The 22,149-nt window shown below is 39.7% G+C and overlaps 1 protein-coding gene across 3 annotated transcripts in view; it reads left to right on the top strand.

The window, feature by feature from the left end:
• Positions 1 to 1,574: 1,574 nt before the first annotated feature.
• Positions 1,575 to 22,149, top strand: part of LOC112457497 (leucine-rich repeat-containing protein 40) — an 89,274-nt gene continuing 68,699 nt past the window's right edge. Inside the window, exons 1-2 of one of the 3 annotated variants that reach the window (XM_025020608.1) lie at positions 13,410 to 13,932; positions 15,204 to 15,632. In XM_025020608.1, coding sequence (XP_024876376.1) covers positions 15,584 to 15,632 — 49 coding nt within the window. In that variant the 5' untranslated portion in view covers positions 13,410 to 13,932; positions 15,204 to 15,583. Of the gene's footprint in view, positions 1,801 to 13,409; positions 13,933 to 15,114; positions 15,633 to 22,149 lie in introns of those variants that run through there. The other 2 variants (XM_025020609.1, XM_025020610.1) reach the window with 2 other exon arrangements.

Here is a 22,149-nt window from a genome sequence, read left to right as displayed (position 1 = left end):
AGGAGAGGCTAGCAGCGAAGAACAACTTGTCCAAGGTTTGGTCGACGAGAATGAAAGATCATGCAAAATTTGCCACAGTAGAGAAGTACGGATCTTATTTATGCCGTGCAGACATTTATTGGCGTGTGAGGAGTGTGCGAAAAATATGAAAATATGCGGCGTATGTCGTAAGCCTGTTGAACGTACTGTACAAGCGCGGATTCTGTATAATTATGGGCAATTCTAAAATTGCCCATAGACGTATATAACAGACTGAGCATTTCCATTGGAGAACTTCTGACAAGATCTGAAGGACAAAAGATATGTTTGCTGAGATTGTTTCTCTATTTTTTCTTCTTCCCAAAAGGTTAGAAAAGGAAAGCGTCTCAGCAAGCATATCTTCTGTCCTTCAAATCTTGCTAAAAGCTCTACAATGGCAATGCTAGTCTATTATATACGTCTATTATATACATCTCGTTTCGATCCGTATTGAATCTTCTTTAGTGTAAAATTAAGAAGAGCAATATATGTTAATACAAATATTTCTGTGTCGAATATTTGTGGGCTGGCTTTATTAGCCTTTCTATTATAAATTAATGACGAAATTTAGTTTAATCAACCTTTTGTTTTCCTAATTTTTATTGTAATCTATCAGACATGCTTCGTTTTAGTTTATACATATATTAATGTACCGCAAATTATTAAACGCATACTGATATTTTAAATATATCTATATGTTGCTTCCTTGCATCGATTTATATATAATATTTAATCTTGGCTGAACATATGGAAAGGAACAAGTAAGAGGTATAAATAAAACACATCCTAACTAATTCATAATTTTTCCCTATCTACAGATATTCTTTTTATAACACGATGCCTTATTTTTATTTCTTTTGTTCAAGAAAAATAATGTCAAAAATAATTTTTTAAAGGAACCTAAATATAAATTTTATATTACAAAAATTCATACTTTATACTAATTGTCAGAATATTATTTTGTTTCTTGTTTTTCTTGTGTTTCTAAAATATTTACTACTCTAATTGTAAGCAGTATTAATCTACGTAACAAAATTTCCAAAATTTAAAATACTTTAAAATTGTATTCAAAAGTTACTTCTACAAAACGCGGCAGTTTGTCAACATAATTTGAACGATGACATTTTGATATAGCTGCATGCGTGTGCGAGTATTTTCTCAAGCACAGTCGCACAGTACATCAATAAACAAATGATACTAAGATTAAATATTTTTCGTAATCAGTTTTAGCCCATCTATTTTAAGGCAACAAATCCACTTGCAAGTTTTGAGACGGCGTGACGGATGAATATTTTTATAGCATAATTTATTGTAATTCGACATGAGATACAATTGTACGCCGCCGCATCGAGCCGCCGGGTCGGCGGCGCGGAGCGGTGAAACGTGATTGGCCAGATCCGGGGGCTCGACTCACGAGCCAATCGCGTTCGAGGTCTCTCACTACTGTGCGGCGGCTCGGGTGGCTGGCGGTGGCAGCGCCGGCAGCGGCGCGCGCAAGCGGCGCAAATAATATGCGACACGTTCAACGGTCGGATCGCGCGAGACGTTGTCGCTCGTGTAATTCTTTTCTCGCGAACGAAAAGAAATCCAGTTACGGAGTGTTGCAAAATGAACGTACGCCGAATATTCCGTTCCTTCTTGTGTCGAGTGAAATGAGTGGGATGCTGTCGCTGGACGAAATGAATGCCGAACCGAATGCCGTGCTACGGACTCCGTACGTGTGTCTCCCGTCTCCTTCCCGGCTGTGATTTGATGGATCTCCTGCAGTGCTCCCGTCGATCGGTGAGTGAATTTTATATGAGAAATTAAGTGTTTCGAAGCACGATGTATCCGAATTTTAATAGAATTATTGTTCCGCGTGTCACAGTGAAACGATAACCTCGGAATTCACGTTTCCGGTCTTCATTTCGATTTCTTCGAATCGGAGTGAATCGCGCAGGAAGACGCTTTAATGAATATAGCTTGGATCTCTCGTTAAGTGCGGGAATTAATAATTAATTTAGTGATTTAAGAGAACAACCGCGCGTTTGACGTTTCGCACTTTGCTTGTCGCGATCGTAAACGATCGCGAACAAGGGAGAAAGAAGGGAGCGAGCTTGCTTTCAAAATGCGTATGCATATCGAGAGTGCGAATAGCTGAAGTGCATCCACGAATATAATTCTGTTTTTCGTTCAAAAACAGACACATAATTCGTTACGTTTACAAATGCTTCAAATTTATTTGTATGTGCTTTTTTATTCCTTCCATCGTTCTTGCAGCGCGGTGATTGCGCATACCATAAATTCTATAAAAGACGATAAACCGTTGTCAAGATACTTAAAAATTTATAAAACATTCTCTGTTGCTTGTTCCCCAAATATTATTCGTTTTGCTTACAAAATTTTCCGTAAAAGCCTATTGTGTCGTATTCGGATTTTTAAATTGATATAGGATACATATCTTTTATTTGAAATAACCCACATTGTGCTGTCTGGGAAGTGTGAAAGTGAAAGAAGAGAAAAAGTGAGAGAGGGAGAGAGGGCTATTAGATATTTAACACATAATATAAATATATAAAATAAGTTAATCTTTATCGATACATGTAAGGTATAAATATATAATCTTCAACTAATTACAATCGAGAATATTTATATCTTACTTGTATCGATAAATATTAACTTATATATTTAAATATTTATTATTTTATATATTTATATTATAGGTATGTTAAATATCTAATATTATAGCCCTCTCACTTTTTTTTCTCTTTCCGACACTGCCGACATCTGCAAATGTAGTATATTTACATACAATACATTTGCAGATTTAGCACGGACGTGCCTCAAAATAATGTTTTATCGGCAGTATCGGAAAATGAACGTGGCTACGTAGTACCAATTTCGAAAATAGATGTACTGACAGTCTCGCGAAAAAGGCCGGGATGGCTTGTCTCAGACTCCTCTCTGCTGAAGTATAGAGAGAGAGAGAGAGAGAGAGAGAGTTTAGCTGCGCCTGCGCGCAGGTTATTAGGTTACGTTGCATCTGACGCCGTAACAGAGGGATTAAACTTTCTGCGACCGTCAGCTTGGGAAAATTCGACAGCTATGTGGTACGAGATAATTCCGCCGATGCTGATAATAGGCTTGATACCAATAGTTCCTCTACTGGGAAACTACTACGCGAATCTATATTTCCTCGGAAACGTAAGTACGCAATTTCGCGTAACATAACCTCCCGATCGTAAACTTGCAACAATTACGGGCGTGTTGATAACTAAACGAGTTAAAGATACTCTTTATTTCTGAGAAATCCCTTTTTTGTTTAAAAAGAATTGCAACAATATATATAATTTTACGGGAGAGTCCAATAAAACCGGATATAAATAATACCCAGAGCTTGGAACTTGAAGTTTATTTGTAAATGCGTTAATAATAATTTCTACGAGCTAAAGACACTCCTCGCTTTCAGAGAAACCAAAACAAAAAAATTTAATCTCATTATGAGATGTATTTAATTAACTTGATGACAGCTTAATTCATGATATCAAGAACTTTATTGAATAGATTTATTTTTATTGAATTGAAAATTGTTGCACTTATTCATCACGTACTTCGACGCAATTATGGAATTCGCTGAAATTCCAAAATTTTGTTGTTGCGCTTACTTCACGAGAATAGTTTGCTATGTTTTAGACTGATACTCTTTAGACGAGGGCTAAATTCGTGAGAAACGAATTTTGGAAAGAAACATGCGATATAAATTAGTTTGCACGGAATTGGGAATTATTTCTTTGACTTCTTTCCAGCCGATGCGTAGAGACCTGAGAGATGTATGGGATCGCAATATGTTTACCAGAGATTGTCGCGTAGGTGACTCCCCATGGAATCACAAGGTAATTTATTAATAAATATATTTGTAAAACACAGTGTTTTATGAATTTGAATAAGTACGAGTAAGTGACTTTTATTTATTTATGTCTAATCGCTCTGTTTCTTAGGGACTAGAGAATATTCCTGATGATTAAGGGTACAAATACAATATAAATGGATATAACTGTAGTAATATGGTGTATCAGATGAAATAGACAAGTTATCGTCTAATTATAATTTACATACTATACAACAAAGTGTATATATAGATATAATATATAAATACATTATACGACATTGAATATACCTTACCTATCATTTCTAGCCATCTAAGTGCGATAATTAAACATGATTATGAAATCTAAAGTTGATAGACTAATTCGTTGTCATTAATAAAAGATAAATAAAATAGAATTGTGTATCTATACATTGTTAAATTTTGTTATACATGTGAAGTAGCTGTAATTCAACATCCATGAATTTAATTTAATATTTACAAATTTAATGCTTTTTTTGTTAATTAACAGCTAAATTCTAACATTGGAAAAACGCAAATTCAGATAATCCATGGATGAAATTTAGCCTGACAAACAGGAGCGTCAGATGTAGGCATCCGCGTCTGAATAATTTGACGCGAATCGTAATAATTAATTCCAGCAGCAAAGCAAACTCGCTAAATTAATGAATTGTAAAATTACACCCGGTAAGGGGATGTAGGTCGGATTAGTTGCGCTCACACGGATGTCTTACGGTTGGAGAAGCCGGCATCAGCGGGGTAACATTATCTTCATCCCGGAGTCTCGAGCGCTCCTTAGCTAAGCGTTTCACGAATACGACATACACGAGCGCGGTATTGATAAGATAAGGGCATAAATACCAAGTGGGGAAACTCCGTTCCCACTCCGAAGTCTTAGTGCGATATTTTCGGAAAATCAATAGTTAGCGGCACTCTCGCGGTAATTTAACTTGGTTACTTTATCAAGTTAACGTATGTGCCGTACGAGCTTTAGATAAATAATGGGGCATGCCGCGCTCCCACCGTATTTAGGACGTGTACCCGTGTGTCAAACACTTGACGGGTTTCGGAGAGATGTTTGAGAGATGCTGACGCGTAATTAATATTGACTTACGTCTGCATGTCGCGCGTTTGCCATACTCTCGACCGTGATAAGGTTTATATTCATACGTCACGAATACAATCATTTGAATACGATCATCCGTATTTATACGTCAACAATGGTATTTGCTCGGTAATGTTTTACATCGAGAAATTCGTTTCGTAAAGAACTTTGCTCATTTTGAATTAATCCAGGCTTAGTCATCGAACATATATAATTTTATGGATAATAATGGTAGTATTAAAGAAAGAAATAGTTTTTAATTCTCAAATCCCGCTGGAAGCAATTCTGACCTCCTAATGACATTATACAGCAATATATCGAAAAATATTCAACATTTGTTTGTTACCGCCGTCACTACGACGAGGTGCCTTGAAGCGAGGTGCAAAAAATCATCTTTAGGAAGGGATAAAAAAACAAGAATTCTGGGAGTCATGTTTAACTATAAAGTGAAAAATTATCAATTAATTGCAAGCGTGAAAAAAAAACATCATATAAGCATAGATAACAAAATGAATACACCTTACACAACATTGATGAAGTTCTAACATTGACCGGCGGGTATTTTGACCATTAGCATCTATAAATTTTCAATCCTTTCATGATGCCCTATAATTTGAAATATATATGTCTCATCTCTGGGCCCGGATAGCCTAAAATCCTTGTGAAAATGGACGAAGTTTTTTTTATGTATATGTATACATATATAGACTAGTTTTCACGATTCATGATTCTAAATAAAAAAAAAAGATTCGAGAAAATGCAGAATATAAGTGAAGTGTATCTCTCATCTTAATTATGGAAGCGCTTAACGTAGATACGTAGAAAATTAGAACATTAGCCTCTCGTTAAATTTTTCGCGAACGTAGGAGCCGAGCGTAGGATTCGTCAAAGGACGCGTCATTAAAACGGGAGAGCGTGCATCTGATGCGCTTCCGGTTTTTACCGTGAAGACCGTAAGTCACTTCCTCGAAAAGTTTCCTTCGGGATCCTATATTTCAGTGGCCTGTAGCTTCTAAAAGGCGTGGTTAAGAAATTTTACTTCAAAGCGACGCGCACCTCAGTCGCGCAAGTGGATAAAAACTTTCCGACCCTCAAAATCGCATGAATAAGTTCCACTCGTGTTTTTTTTCCTTTTTTTTCCGTACTTCGAGCACGCGACATCACGAGGGCATTTGCATTGTGAATGCTAAGTGCGTGTATGTATGTGTGTGTGTATGGGGGCAATAAGCTTAACGTGGGTTTTTGTACGGTAAATACGTGGGTGACGACGATACGTCTCCCGGTATCCGCTATTTGAGCAACAAGTGTGTCGAAGGAGGGGTTTCAGGGAAGTACGTTACTCTTTGCGCGCGATAAACTTTGACACTTGGTGCCGCTGGATTGACGGGGAATAATCGCTGTCAAGAGCAAGAGGCAGTAAGTATTGATAAAGCAATAATAGGCCCCTCGACAGACCTCACACTGCTCGTAAACGAGTGTGTTTCTAACTGCTGAAACAAATAACATCTTGACGTCTTTTTTCCATGTATAATGTATAAAATAACTTTTATACAATCTCTGTTTTTCTTTTATACGCTTCTTTTAATATATCTCCTGAAGATTATTCACGAGATCGATATCGCCATCGCCAGAAACGCGTCTTGAAATTTGTGTACTAACGTGCATATAAAAAATCGCAGTTCGAGTTTTTTGCGAGTTTTTAATAGAAATTATTGATCATAATCATGTAAATGATAGTATATAAAAGACAATGTAAATTAAATTTGCAAAAGTGAGTGATGTAAAACACTGTATTGTACAGAAGTCCATCCAAAGGTGAGGCAAGAATTTATAACTGTCCATCTATCTAGAAATTATTGATCGGCAAACCATGCGTGGTAATCTTCGCGAGTTAATCCGTAGAAAGAAAGGAAGGAAGAAAGAGAGAGAAGAAAGACAAAAACCGAATAAAACAGGATATAGCCATTTCATTCAGGTTATTATTATTTACGACACCGATCCGGTTCATTCCGATGGTGACCGAGATACACCAAGACACCCGTCAAATATACTTAGAACCAGGACACCGTCGCCGATTCTCGCGAGGCGGTTGACGTGATTTAATAGACCGTGTCGCGCCGCGCGAAGAAAATCTTGGCCGCGAGAATCGACCTGCCGGGGAATCTCGCCGGGATAACAGATTAAGAATTAATATCGCGAGAGTAGCCGGTGCCGCGAAGGAATATTACCTTAGGTACGGTGCGCACACGCGGAATGAAAATTCTCCGCTTGTCAGACTGCCAGAGAAAGAAATATCCGGCGGTAACGGAGGGAGGGCAGCCGCCCCGGTGCCGACAGGGAATTCTTATTTCCTTTTCTCTCCTCCACCTCCTCCCGCACCTCTTTCCCGCTTCCCCGCCGCGTAAAGCGCGTTTTGCTATCCACACATTTTACCCTCCCCGATTCAATATATACCCAGGGCGAGAAGACGCCCTCCCCGAAATTCACACTGCTGAAGGTGAGGAAGGCTCCAGGAGGGCCGTGACGGCGCGTGGGGTGAGACACGTGGCACGCGGGAAGAGGAAGTTCCAGATGTGCGAAACGACGAAACGGCGCCTCCTTGTTCTTCCTCTTTCCGCTCCGGAACCCCCGAAAATGGATAAGCTCGACCTCCAAATGGGCAAACACTGATAACGAGCGTCGTTGGCAACGGAGGTTGTCGATAGCAACGGGGATACGGACGTCTTCTTAGACCAAAGGAACGCGAGCCAAAAGATGATACCAAAAGAAGTTATTATTATATAAAAAAGTTAATCTTCCTAAAAATAGATTAAATTATTAATTGTTATAAAAAGCATATCTCTTTCTAAAAATAAAAATTGATATTTTTTAAGACCTCGTTTCTCTCGTGCGCGTTTAACAATACACTCGGATCTCTTTTTGCAGCAAAATTAAATTGGTTCGCGAATCTAAAATTAAAAGAGCATAGAGTCACGACATCTGTCCCCCTATAGGTAACTCTGCAATTTCTGAATTTCCGCGTAATTTCCAGTGTGTGCAGCTTCATTTCCAGCCTCTTATTAACGTAGGGGGAATTACTGACGGTATTTAAGCCGGCCGAACGGGGGGAATATCGATCGGCGACTGGTGATTAATACAAATTTGCAGTGTACAGTTTATTAACGCGAGATGAAATCGAGCGATTCGGAGAAAAAAAAACACGACGTGATAATTTCGCAAGTGTTTTTCCACCCGGTGGACGAGCCGCGAGCAATATCCGCGCTATTGCGGTCGATGGGGTATTTAATCAAGTAGCGAGATTGATATTAAACACATACGTATACATGCGGGAGAGTAATACGTCGTAATACGCGACGCGCGAGGAAGGTGCACCCCGGCTGTACTGTAAATAAATTACACTTCGCAATTACACAAAGGACGTAGAGTTCTCGTATCGATCTTGCTCGAACTCCTCGTTATTGGCTCGTAAAAAGAGCCAATTCCCCCTTCCCGCCCGAAAAACATTAAAGTCAGCAGGGAACGAGTAGTAAAGCCAACGTATCCCCTCCCCCCAAAAGGATGTATTATTCATGCCTCTGTGCGAAGCCCTCTAAGGAAAGTCCCTGTGGAAGCGTCCCTATTTCGGCTCGTCATACACCAAAGAATATATGATCTCCGAACAAGTAAAAAGAGAAGAAAAAAAAGAAACGAAGTCACGATGATCGAATATCACCCGTGATCGATCGTCTTTAACAGAAAGTTACGCTCATGTATTAATGTCGAGTGTTTTGATGGATGTAACCGATTCGTAAACAATCGACATGTTTCCCCTAATAAACCTGTAAGCGCGTAACCGAACTGTTAACTAGCTAATTACATTAACCGGTTACTTGTATATTGATGTCAAGTGTTTTGATGCGTAACAAATCGCGTAAACAATTGAAGTGTTTGCGCTAACATAATTTTAAAAGGGCGTATATAGAGTTGTTAACGTAATAATAATGTTATTAATAATAATTTAATTATTATTATTGAATGTAATAGTGACAATATATTGTTGAAACATTCATTATTCGATTTAACTCGATGAAAGTTCGTAGTTTGAAAGAATCTAGGCAACGATAATTAACGTCAAAATATCTCCGAATGCGAATTTCAGATTGAATTTGCACGAGATATTTGAAAGAGAAATCGATTTTGTTATTTCTAGAAAAATATCAATGTCGTCCAATTATTAAGATCCATTACCTTTTTAATCACTCTGCTCTCTAGTATACCTACATGTCTGTTTACCTTCTGTTCTGTCAAAATACATCCGTAATATATATACATACATAAGTAAACACGTATATACATCAGTTGCACTTTCCACAATTATTATTAACGACATAATAAAATACGATGACATACGGCAACACTATATGACGTCGACACGCGGCGGCTCGTAGGAAAAGCCGCAGCGCGGCTGTAAATTCTGCTTCCATCTGTACTTTATAAATCATGGAAGAACGTGTCGTACCTGAGTAAAATCGGCAGAACGGTCGCGATACGACGCGACATCACCTCGCGACTTAGAGCGCGACGTCGCACTTTCCAGAGCCGATTTTACTTATCTGTTTTTATTTATTTTTTTTTTCAAATCGGGATTTCTCCGAATCTTGGGAGACCGCGTCTCGATCGTCATTTATACGAATTTCTATCCGGGGAAATGGAACTTATCGATTCGCACACGATTCATCCACCTAGCCGAATCTAACGGGCGATATCGACATCTCTCTGATCGCGCATCGCTGCGAAAATCAATATAAACAACGTCCGTTATTTATTACCGATCGGAAATCCCGAGTCGGTTTTCATATTTCCGGCATTTAAAAATTTTTTAATTTGACTTTTTAGCGGCATTTTCAGCGAAGTAAAAATCACGTCGAATCGTAAAAAACCTTTCCGATATTGCAATATTATTAGCGTCCCTCGTCCGCGGCCGTGCACACCACCCGACCGCTTCTCTTTCGAGAGACGGTTACTCTACCACCCGTTTGGAGGATTAATTACACGTCGTTTCATCTCCACGGAAGCTAACTTCGGCCACCTCGTGGTGCCGGGGGTAGCTTCATTGCCAATTCCAATTCGAGAAAATCGCGGAAAGTACGGTACACTGTGCAAAGTTGCTCTCGACCCGGTTCCTCGGACTTACCGCGCCTGCAGCCTTTATATACGTTCGCCGTCACTTTCCAACGCAAACGGGAACGCCTATTCCCCGTACGCTTTAACGTCGACTATGCAATCCGCGGCGAGCGACAAAATTAGACGAAACGGCAGCGAAAGAATTAATTTGATATTATACATTGTCCGACCGCGTGACACTCGCGAAAGGCCGTTCTCTCCTGGCAGTCGTTCCGCTACGCGGAATAGTTGGACGTTTGTTTGAAGTTTATCCAAAAGGTAATTCATTTCAACTGCCTTTTTTTTTTATCCGCAGGTGATCGCTTTTTGTTTCTAGCAGCGTCATAAATCACCGCGCGATGTGAAACGTTAAATAAAAAGCCGTCTCTTGCATTCTGAGCTCTGCTGGAAATGCAATAATGTCTGGATTATAACTGGGTAGTGAAGAGAACACCCGGAAGGGTAAAAGCGCTTGTTACAGCTCGCAAAAGCATTTTGCAATATAACGCAAATAACGTTGTATTAATATTGAAGCATACAAATATATAACTTATGATTAATTACTATTTACAATAATTTCGTCTTTTACGACAAAATAGTGACAGATTATATTATCGGAAAAAAATAATTACATTTTATTATTTTTATATATTCTATTTCTATTATATACGCATGTAAATAATATAACTTAATTCATCGTTAAACTAGTTTCATTTCAGTTTCAATTTAATTTAAATAATATAATTTATATTCATATAATAAAGTACAATTCAAAATTATTATTAAATTTTACGAAAGTAACATCAGTTCGTTCGCGTTTCTCCCGAACGTCCGCGTCAGTTTTGGACTCGCACGAAACGTTTTAAATGAAACGAAAATGTTTTAAAAATCGTTTCAAAGTATTTTCTGGGCAAATTTATGGGCGACGGAGAGACACTCAGGATGCAAGAAGCGAATGGACCACCCTGCACCTAACATCTCGTTGTTGAAATCGAATAGGAAAACAATCGGGGTTAACGACGGAACGATTGCCCTTAAAATAAGTAACAATTTTTGCCTAACGAGGCAAAACAAACGAATAATTTATCCCTGGGGGGGTCTATTTATCCCGCTGGGATCTCCCCAAGTCCAGCGCGCGCGGTCTCACTCTCTCTTTCCTCCTTTTTCATAAGCTAACTTTCAATTTGCGGGCGCGAAAGCGAGTATACTGTGAACCCACATTCGCGGGATGGCGGTGCCATCCTTGAAATCCATTTTCACGGATAAATGAAAACTTGCTGAACTTTACATCTCGCGCCACTTTGCATACATCTGAAAAGTTTCGTGGAAAATTAAAATTTTCCCGCTACCTCAGCTATACCGCCACGAAATTTCAATTGGCTTGTCAGAAACGCGAGTCCGGGCACCCGGATTTTAATTAATGCGCGGCAAACCAAGATCGCAGATAGATCCCTTTAGATAGATTTTAAATTGTCATACCGTTAGGGTGATGTATAAGCGCATATTATTATCCGTTATGAATTTCGCGGAAGATTTATGAAAACATTTCCGAAATTAATTGCTACATTAAATCGTGTATGACAGATATTATCGCCGTGGAAATGATTCACGCTCTGTCATTAATTATACAATAATTTCACGGTTTTCATAGACGAAAAACGAAATAAAATGCGAGTCATTAAAATTCCCTTGGAAAAAAAAACCGCTCGCGAAACTTGTCAGACGTGAGTTTACCGTTTCCTCAGAGTTTCAGTTTCTGTCAGTCCTTAAGAGATGAATACAGTTGCAAGATGTAACGAACACGGAACTCCGGCTTTCTTTTCCGCCATTCACGCTGAAGATTTCTAATCCAAATTCATCTTTATCGCCTCTAGTTGTATATTTACGGAACACCCTGTGCATATCATACTCTCTATATCTCGGGGAAACAAAATAAACAAAAAACTGTTGTGAATATAAATCCGCCCCTCGATTTTATGAACACTTCTGTTTCGAATTTCGTTTATTGCAGGATCGTTGTTGGCTGTCAACAACGCGGCAACAACGGTCCTATATTGCGTTTACAAAATCCGTCGGTAAACATATCTCATTCGATATGCGTAAAAAGTGCGACTTGTGTGTCGGACGCAAATTTAGAAACATATTTTACCGTTTCCATTTCCATTATTTTGGGATTAAATCCAGAGATTTAGTCGCCAGTGTCTGATTTAACAGTAAGGCAAAATAAGAACAGCAATATAATCCTAAAATGGGGAATATTATGATTCGAAGGGATTAATACTTTCGCGAAATATCAAAATTATCGGTTAACAACTAAAAAGGGCCACTTCGACCAAGCTCCGATTAACTTAATCGTTGATTAGTCCATTGGAAATAAACCAATCACATTTGTCAATCTGCTTAATGAGAAAATGCAATTGGTCATTTCCAATGGACTAATCAACGATTAAATTAATCAGAGCTTGGTCGAAGTGGCCCTAAATTACCTATACGCGAAACAAACCAATGGTCAATAAATCGCGTGATAATCATTTGTTTTCTAAGCACTCTAAATCTAAATAAATCCCAGAAATAATGAATATTTATTTATTAGGACCTTTATTTTGGAATGATCCAGAGATTTAGATCGCCAGTCTGATCAGGGCAAAATAAGAGCACATAGTAATATCGAAATAATCCTAAAACAGAAAGTATCGATATTCGAAGGGATTAACCTTTGCAAAAGAGCAAAATTATCGGTTAACAATTAATTACACGCGAAACGAACATTCTGCGTACAGTAATTAGTCCGCCACAATCGCTGATAATAAAATAATTTACTTTCTAAGCATAATAAACCTAAATAAATCCCAGAAATAACGAATATTTGTTATCTAGGCTCATTCAGGGATATCCTGAAAAAAATTAATTCATTACATCCGTGGCGCGACATGTCGTCGCGCAAAAAGCGACATCAATATCTCGTAACAAAGTGCGTAGAAGCCACTCCGTCGTTGCGTCGGGTATATACCCGGGAATTTTCCAGTAACGAACGGCCGCATTGAGAAACACTGGTCCGAACGACGCCACGTCCTGCTGCCCTTTAGTCATCGAAACCGCTCTCCTCCCTTCCTGGCAGCCCTTAACGCCGGGAGCCCTCGGCAGTGGTGCGTTAAGTTCGGGGGGGATTCGTAGCCCTCGTAGGCCTCTCGCCAGCCGTCCGTGACGACGAGGGTGAAGCCGGTGAAGAACGACAGGCGCGCTGGGCGCGCGGCGTGTCGTACAGTCATGCGTGAGACCTCGTCGGAGTGAGTCACTTCGCCCCGCGCGCTTTCACTCGCTTCTTTCCGCGAGCTCGTCGTCCCCTGCCGGTTTTCGCGTCGTTGCGAAATCCGCTCGTCCCAGAGAGGAGAGGAGAGCGAGTCGTCGACACGGGCGCGCGCGAGATCGAGCGATCTCTCACCTTGCCGAGTTTACTGCGTCTTTGCCGGCCCCGCGCGCGTGCGCGTTTCGAGAGAAAATCGGAAGAAAAAGGCTGAGGCGAGTTCAGGGAAGCCGCCGATCGGGGGAGTTCCGATCCCACGAGCGGCGCCTGCACTGCTTGCAGTTGCGCGCGAGACGCCGTCGAGGTGACGTCGCGCTCGAGCGAGGTAACGGTAACGGCTCCTACGAGGGGATTCTCGGCCACGGGGATCTCGCGTGTTTACGCCGGATCTGATTCGATCGCCCGGTCAGTTTGGGGATTGAAACGTTACGAGGCGACGGGACGCGTAGGACTACAGCTGCACCGGTAACAGCGGCGATAACCTCTTCGGAACAGGCGGTACGTGCTGTGTGTATACGTGTTTGCGTTGCGTTTGTATTTTCGTGACGTATATGTCCTTTTTTTTTGGTCGTTCCGCTTGGAGTTTTTATTTTGTGGTGACGCGCCGTGTCCGAGAGTGTCGATCTCGCGATCGTTCAACGTGAAGTTACGCGGTAAAGACGCGAGAAATTCGCCTTTGTGATGCGGCGACGGATTCTCCATTTTGAAGTTCGGACGCGGTCCGGATTCTCCGCAAAGTTCAGTGACGGAATCTCGGAGGTTCTGCTCGAGAACGCTTTCTATCTTTTCAATCCCGTTTGTTTCTCTTTTATTCGCGATCTCGTGATCGATTACGAGCGGTTGATCGCAAACGCGCCGTGCCTCGATAATTCGTCTTGGAAGTAACTTCGTCGTTTCATTTCACGGCGACGCATTTTTTCCCGCAGTTTATCGGATATATCACGGAAAATACATCGCGCGCGCGCGCGCATAAGGATTTCGCAATCTGTTCCGTGAGTAACTCGCGGAAGAGATCGATTCACGATTATCGGCTTGGCCGGACGCCAAATTCGCAATTCATATCCGCGCGCAAGCGGTCGATTTCTAATCGTAAATTTTCGATTCGCGCCGGTGAATATCGCGCGGGGAATCAATCGGCCGGTCTAACCGTCTGAAATTCGCGTCAGACTCGCTCTCGATTACGAAATTTCGCTGCAACTCGATCTTCGGCCGCGCTCCAACTTCTCGCTGACTTCCCTCGGAAATTACGAAGCCGAGGTTTTTCAATTCCTTTTTCGGATTCGAGCTCCGGCAAACTTAATTTTCTCAATTCTTTTCTTTTAGAAACAAATTGCTTCTTTTTTTTTTATCTCAAGACTGAGAAAGCGAGAGATGGTTCGAGAATATTTAGCGGACACTTCGGTGTATCGCGTATTCTGTATGGCGAAGTAATTATCGGATTAAATAAACGCGCGCATGAATATCTGTTTTGACTCTCCAATTTGTAAGTAGTAAGATTGAAATTAAAATTAAAATTCATCGAACGTCGAGGCTACCGGGAAGGTAGAATAATTTTGACGAAAGAAACGCGTCGCCGTGCGCCGCCGGTTGAAAAACACTGGTCGAAACTCGAAACTGCGTACCACATAGGGGGAATCGTCCTTTTTTTTTTTACTACGCAACGCGTCTGCCCTTGAACAGGCTAAAGGAAGAAGGGAACTCAGCCGGGAGCGCGTCCGCGCGCGCGCACGTATATATACAGGACGATTCACCGTTCGGTGACTTTGTAGAAGCGGTGATGCAACTCGCTCCTGGAGAGGAAGGAAAAGTCCGCGATGACGACGGTGTAACGGCGCGGTTCTAAGTCGAGCTTCACCTTGCTAACTTCAAGCCGCCTCGCCCTCCGCTCCCCACGCTCTCGTCTCGTCCCTATTGGCGCGTAGTGTGTGCGCGAGCGCGCGCGATATACGGAGTACGAACATACGTATATGGTTACGATGGTGTGAGTGAGATCGCGCGTGCGGATCGTTCGCGGTCTCGGCGGCAGCCTGTAGCTTCGTCCGCGGCAAGCATCTGGTGGTTGGGGTATTCGCGCGCACCGTAGAAGAAACCGGAGGAAGAGGGATCCGTTTACCACTCGACGCCGACCGTCCGACTTCCCGGACCGACGATGCGGCCCCTCGGGAAGTCATCGTGGCGATGGGCCATCAGTGAAGTAGGTGAGTACGAACAGTAGGAAGTACGTATACACCGCACCGTGCGAAGACAGCGTTTCTGGCCGCGGTCGACATTTTTCGAAATTAATTTTTCGCATCGGGTGAAATGCCGGCTAAAAAAGCGTTGAAACTTTGCTTCGTCCCGACTTGGCATAAGTAATGGTAGCGTTCTCATTGTTGAATTACAAGCGTTTTGTGAATAATTATTCCAAGCATTTTAAACACATAATATTATTATTATATAATAACATATAATATTATTATAATATAATAATGTAGGTATAATATTATTATATTATAATATATATTATAATATGGATAAGAAATTGAGAGATATGTATTAAAAATAATAAATAGAGATGCGCGTTCAAGACAAATTTAATTAGAAAAGACATTTAATAAATAATTTAATCGTAACATTTAATTTGAAAATAATTTATTTTATCTTATGATTTAAAATACATTTTTGAAGAACGTTTATATTAATACCTAGGATGATTCGGTTTGAGTATTTATCAAAAATTTATAACCAAATGAGCTACAATTAGGATCTAATAATCCAATCCGATTTGTATCACTCATGAATATATAATATATAATCGTACTATTTACGATATATGTCTGCAAATGTCTGCAAAACAGACGTATATCATAAATAGTAAATAGGCGAATGTACATGCGTATATATGTGCGCGCGATTGGAAAAGCAGCAATTTTATTTGTCATCGGAAGCATGCGCCGCATAACGATCTGAGAATGTATAAATGAACATTTATACCGCAAGGGAACTCATAATTTATTTATGCATTAACTCACGTGGAGCGTTAAGAATTTTTCTGCGAGCAAGTGGAATTCATATATATAGGTACGTTTTAATACGTTCCCCTCTGTTTCACGGCTGCACGCATTCGCAAGCCTGACTGACATTTAACTAAAAGTCGGCGGACGTTGTTCACTTAATCCAGGAAGAGAAACGCGTTTCTTCAAAAGCGAATTGACGGTAATAGGGAAGTATGCGTCTTCGTACGGGATAAGAAAAATGGCGCGTGCAGCGTTGTACAACTCGCGTGTGATTAAATGGAAACCCGAGATCGCTGTCTTCCACGTTGATAAATCGCGTCTTCGGAATGAGCGCGGGAGGAACTCAAAAAGATGCTCCGAGAGAAACCGCGGGGCATATCCTCGCGCGCGCGATCGATGCGCGAGGACAACAAATGATACTGCTAGAAGGGGAGCGCGCGCGATATCCTGGAAAATTGATTTTTTTTCCGAATTGTCGAAGTGAAACGATGAAGTCGGAGGTAATATTTTTTTTCTCCTCTCTCTCTCTCTCTCTCTCTCTGTCTCTTCGGGTAATACCTCGACTGCGTGCGGAATTTTTCAGCGACTTACTCCGCGACGTTTCATTAATATGATAAAATGGAACATCACGAAGATTCTTAACCGAGTCTCTCCCCCGCGCCGCCGCATTCCGTGCTGCGAAAGGCGGGGCGATATCGAGGAAAGATAATTTCAACAAATGGATTTCGCGCGACGTCAGTTTAACGACACGCTTCCCGTTAATAATTTCGTTGCGGAAACGTGATTTTCGCTCTTCCCCTCGCGCACTGGCGGATGATAAACACATTTAATTTCGATCCCGCTGTAAACTGGATGTTCCGACAGACAAACAGACAGACAGACACGGGTAGCGGGTTTCTCTCATTCCGGAGATACGAAATGCCTCGAATTGTTTCCACCGACGTAACGAGATTGCGTCAACCGTTGCGTACCACGATCGTTGCGCGCGGGCGAAGTCGATGGAGAGAAGCGCACGTAGATGACGTGCCCCGCCGACTTGGGGCGAAGTTACGTTGTAATCTTCTTACAACCGCGGAGAAACGTCGGAACTTGGACGCGTCGGTCGCGTCAATAAACCATTAGCACGAACGTAAACTAAAAGCCGTACCTACGGGAACTGCAACGTCGCGTCGGTGGCCGTCGAAAGCGCTTTTTCCCTCAGTCCCGAATTCGCGCGTTTGCGGGAGGGAGGATCCGATTGTGTCGTGAGTTTGAAACTACTTCGATTTTTTTGTTTTTAATACGATCGGCAATGGAAATTTGGCCATACTTTGCCACGAGATGCAATATTCATCTAGCTCAGCTCTAGCATGCTATTCTCGACGTTATTGCTCAGATGAGTCATTGTAAATAAAATAATTATTACTGTTATTATTACGTAATAGTAATTATATATTATTATCTATAGATTATTATTATTATTATTATTATCTTTCTCTAAATCTGAATCAGTGAATAGTACTGTGAATCAGTGATTAGTCACTGATTCAGATCTAGAGAGTATAGATCAAATTAAGGTTTTCATATGTGCATCTCCTGTCGCTGCGCGAACGACAGAAACGCGAAATTAATTGATCGAAATACAAACTTAGAACTTTCTCCAAATTCAACAATTAATTTTGTATAAAATAAATTTATTTGGCTTATATATAAATAGGCCACGGATTTGATGATTTAATTTTAATAGTCTCTTTATCTTTAAAATATACTCTGGACTGCGCTTTGAGTTTAAGTTTAGCGAAGTATGAGTTTAGTGAAGAGAGTAAGTTAACGAGAATACTATACAGAATTTTACAAGGAAAGATTATATCAAAAGCAACATTCTTAAAGCGAATTTTAATTGGCCATTCATTCCTTTCATCTGTCACCTTAAGTAGATTCGATAATTAAGTCGTAAATTACTCGATGTTCTTTACAGTCGATCCTAGTAAAATTGTCGCAGGAAATCCGTAAAAGTTAATTGAAGAATCATTTACAGCGGAATGTTACTCCCGGAATTTTTATTATCTCTTCGCAAACTTAAACTTAAAACGATGAACATTTCCAATTTGGAATGTAAAATAGTTAGAACGTGAATAGACTTATGATTCAGAAATATTCTATCTATTTCGCTACACAGTAAAGTCCCCTATTATGAGATAGGCTCCTAGAGGTTTCTGCTAAACTAATAGGTTCTATCTGTTGGTTCCATCTACTATTGCCCTTAGAGTAAAACCTATTTAGTGGAAAATTTATTATTCGATCGTGCGTGCGTGCACTCGCCTACTACATTTTTCAAATGCATAAACTTCCGGCAATCACGCAAAATAGATGTATTTCATAATAGGGGACTTTCTTCTATTATTTATCGAAGGAACAATTCTAAAAAAACATATATTGTTTTAAAAAAAAATTACGGTATATTGAAAATTTTTTCTACTACAACAAAACGAACTGTCGCAATAAAGCGGCGTAAGATTTTTAGTTTTATTAATTTTGATTTTTTTTTTACATTTATATGTGTATTGAATCATAATCAATTTGCACATCAATACGATGCGAGTATACACGGAGAAAATTTTATAGTAAATATTACTATGGTGTCGCACTAGCTGCGGACCATCGAGGAATTTTAAGTTAAATTACTATGTTTATAGTAAAAATTACGTTATTTAATCGTTTTTAAAACAATAATTATAGTATTTTAACTTGAAATTCCTCGATGGTCCGCTGCTAGTGCGACACCATAGTAATATTTACTATAAAATTTTCTCCATGTACATATAATTATCACGTAAAATCCTAAATCTTGAAGAACAGCATATTTCCAGCTATAACTTTAATACTAAATAATATATATCTTATATCTTTTTTACAATCCGTATTCTATTCTACTGTATTCAGTACTATTTTTATCACAAATTCTTTTTTGCTCGCTAATATAATTAATTATTCGAAGAACAGGGTGAATAATTTAGCGCGGTAAACTAATTTTACCGGATTATATATTTATCGCCATTTAAATATTTTATCGTTTAAATACCTATTCACGTTCCTATATATGCGTGTGTATAAGTACATTCACCTATAAGTGTTTATACTATATATTCTATCGCTGCTTTCGGAAAACGGTTAAAAGATTGTGATGGACTGGTGTCGCAAAATTGGTTATTTCAGTTGTTTGCCGCGGAGAAAATTGAAAAAGCTACGATCCGAGGTAACGCAGCCATGAAATCGCGCACGTTTAAACAGAATGTATATGTTCACGGTTATTCCGCGACAATTCCTTTTCACTCACGAGCGGCTATGTTATTTGAGTATTTCTTGTGAAAACGTACGTATGCATTCAGAATTAAAAAGATATATATATATATGTACATACAGAATTTCACATGATTTTTCGCTTGACCTTTCGCGTCGCGCACACCGTTGGGAACGATTTCTACGTTCGCGTTCACGTAATTAGTAGATAACGCAGGTAATGAATGATAATTAAATGGCATTGCGTCACGGTTAAACGCGGCGATCCTTGCGCGTTGCCTAGTTTCCGTGGAGAAGTGATCGTAAAATGGGACAAGAATTAATCGATACATTTCATTGTGGTTTTCAACGAATTTAATGATTTTCACTCTCCTCTTCTCTCTCTTCCCTATTTCAGCTTTTGTGCGTATTATTACTGTAATTCAATCCCTCTCCGGGCGAGAACGCAATAATTTACAGTTCACAATTCGCAAATTCCGTAGTCGCGTTATTCTCAATTGTAAAAATTTTTCACTTGCAAATTCAAACTGACGTGGCTTAGAAACGTCCGATGTAATCCGGACACGGCTCTGTACTGAACGTGCCATTGAATATGGTAATTCAATACTGATAGTAATAAGATAATGGTTCTGAATGAACCGGTTTGTACTAGAAACATGTATTTTACATAATATGGAAATGTCGAGATATTATGATGAAATTAGTATTCCATGAAAATTTCGTGTCATTTCTTTTTTTACTAAAGAATTGAACTGATTAATATTCTTATTCAAATGGGCTAAATTGTTACGTTGATAGCAATCTATAATGATATTTCCTTCTATAAAAAAAAGACAAGATTGCACGAAATTTGAGTGTACCACGAAGTGTGGTGGAAATAGAACTGGACGTATAAACAACAAGAAATTAAATGACACAAAATTAAATGACATAAAAGAGAAAATACTATTCGAGAAATCTTTAATAGCAATTTCGTTATATAATATTAATAGCTGAAAATTGCAACGTTTAAAGATAATTCTATTAACAATATATTGGAAAAATGAGATCTTATCGTCGATAATTTCGTGTTATTAAGAGTTTATAAAACATATCTGTATTACAGAAATAATGTCAGAAAAATTAAATTAGTTAGCTTAAAATTAGTTAACTTAAAATCTTTCCACGATATAAATACAAAACATAAAATTACGATTTTTTGCGCAACAAATAATAATAATAATCTTTCGATTATTTTTATTTTTTCATTTTTTGATTAATTTCATTTTAATAATAATTGTAACATACTTTTAGAAAGAATTCTGTTACCGATAAATTGATTAATATCGGATTATCTTTTTGATATCATTTATTGAGCTTTTGAGGAATTATATCGCGTATTGTGTCAGTTAAAAATTTTCGAGCGTCGCAATTAGTCGTTTTTGATGATTTTCATGCCGTTCTTTCTGCAAAACGATGCATACGCGCCATGTGTATTCATAACGTAACGCACAGCGACATATGCCAAACGGTTAAAAGCGCGTGAACCTGTATTACGTTTGCCCCGAAATTCGGGTGTATGCACAAAGGTAACAGCAATGTGAGCGCGGGCGAAATCGCGTCACGGTCGTCGCGTCATCTCGCTTGCTACTCTCGTTTGGCGCGGCGGCGTTGCTTGCTTTTCCGTTCACGAGCGAACGCGGTGGAAATAATTGCTTTCGCCGTATTGTGCAACGCGATCGTTTCTCTCGTATCGAAGGTTTTCTTTGAGCGTACGTAGGAGAGGGCGGGCGGGCGCTTTGTGGGGTTACGTGGAGAGAGAACGTTGGACGTTATACGAGGTGTATCTTAATGCACACCGCGCGGTCCCTGCACCCGGGGGGACACCCAGCATTTTCTCATTTCGCGCCCGAGACTGTTATACCCCGCGGAAATACCGCTCCGCGCTCTCCGTGAAAATTTTCTTCGCGGTGTTTAATTATTTTTCGACCTAAAACATTCCTAGGACTCCGGCGCGCGTATATTACCACCCACTTCGCTTAAGAGGGTTTCCTCTTTACGTATAGTTGAGAGAGAAAAACTGGAAGCGGCTATAAAATTCGCGGAGAATTGTAGGCAGTCCTACTTCCTGTGCATACATATATCAGGAAGAGGTGGAAAGTGTAAGATCGAGAGAGTTGATTTTTAATTCAACGTACAGATAAGCGATGATCCATAAAGATCGACACGAGATACAATTACTTCTTTTTTTTTTACACACTGGCAATATTAATAATTCATATTTGCTCGAAGCAGAAGATAAAGTGTCGTTCGTGAAACGTGATACAAATACTACGATGTTGATAAAATATCGACACCATAAAAATATAACGCAGTGTTACACAATACACATACACGCACATACACACACACACACGGCAAAAGCAAACTAAAGTGTCAAAATTCAAATAAAAGTATCGGT

This window comes from Temnothorax curvispinosus, unplaced genomic scaffold (genome assembly GCF_003070985.1).
Source record: "Temnothorax curvispinosus isolate PA1 unplaced genomic scaffold, ASM307098v1 QBEX01007785.1, whole genome shotgun sequence".
Taxonomy (NCBI): domain Eukaryota; kingdom Metazoa; phylum Arthropoda; class Insecta; order Hymenoptera; family Formicidae; genus Temnothorax; species Temnothorax curvispinosus.
This window is presented reverse-complemented; position numbering and strand designations above follow the sequence as displayed.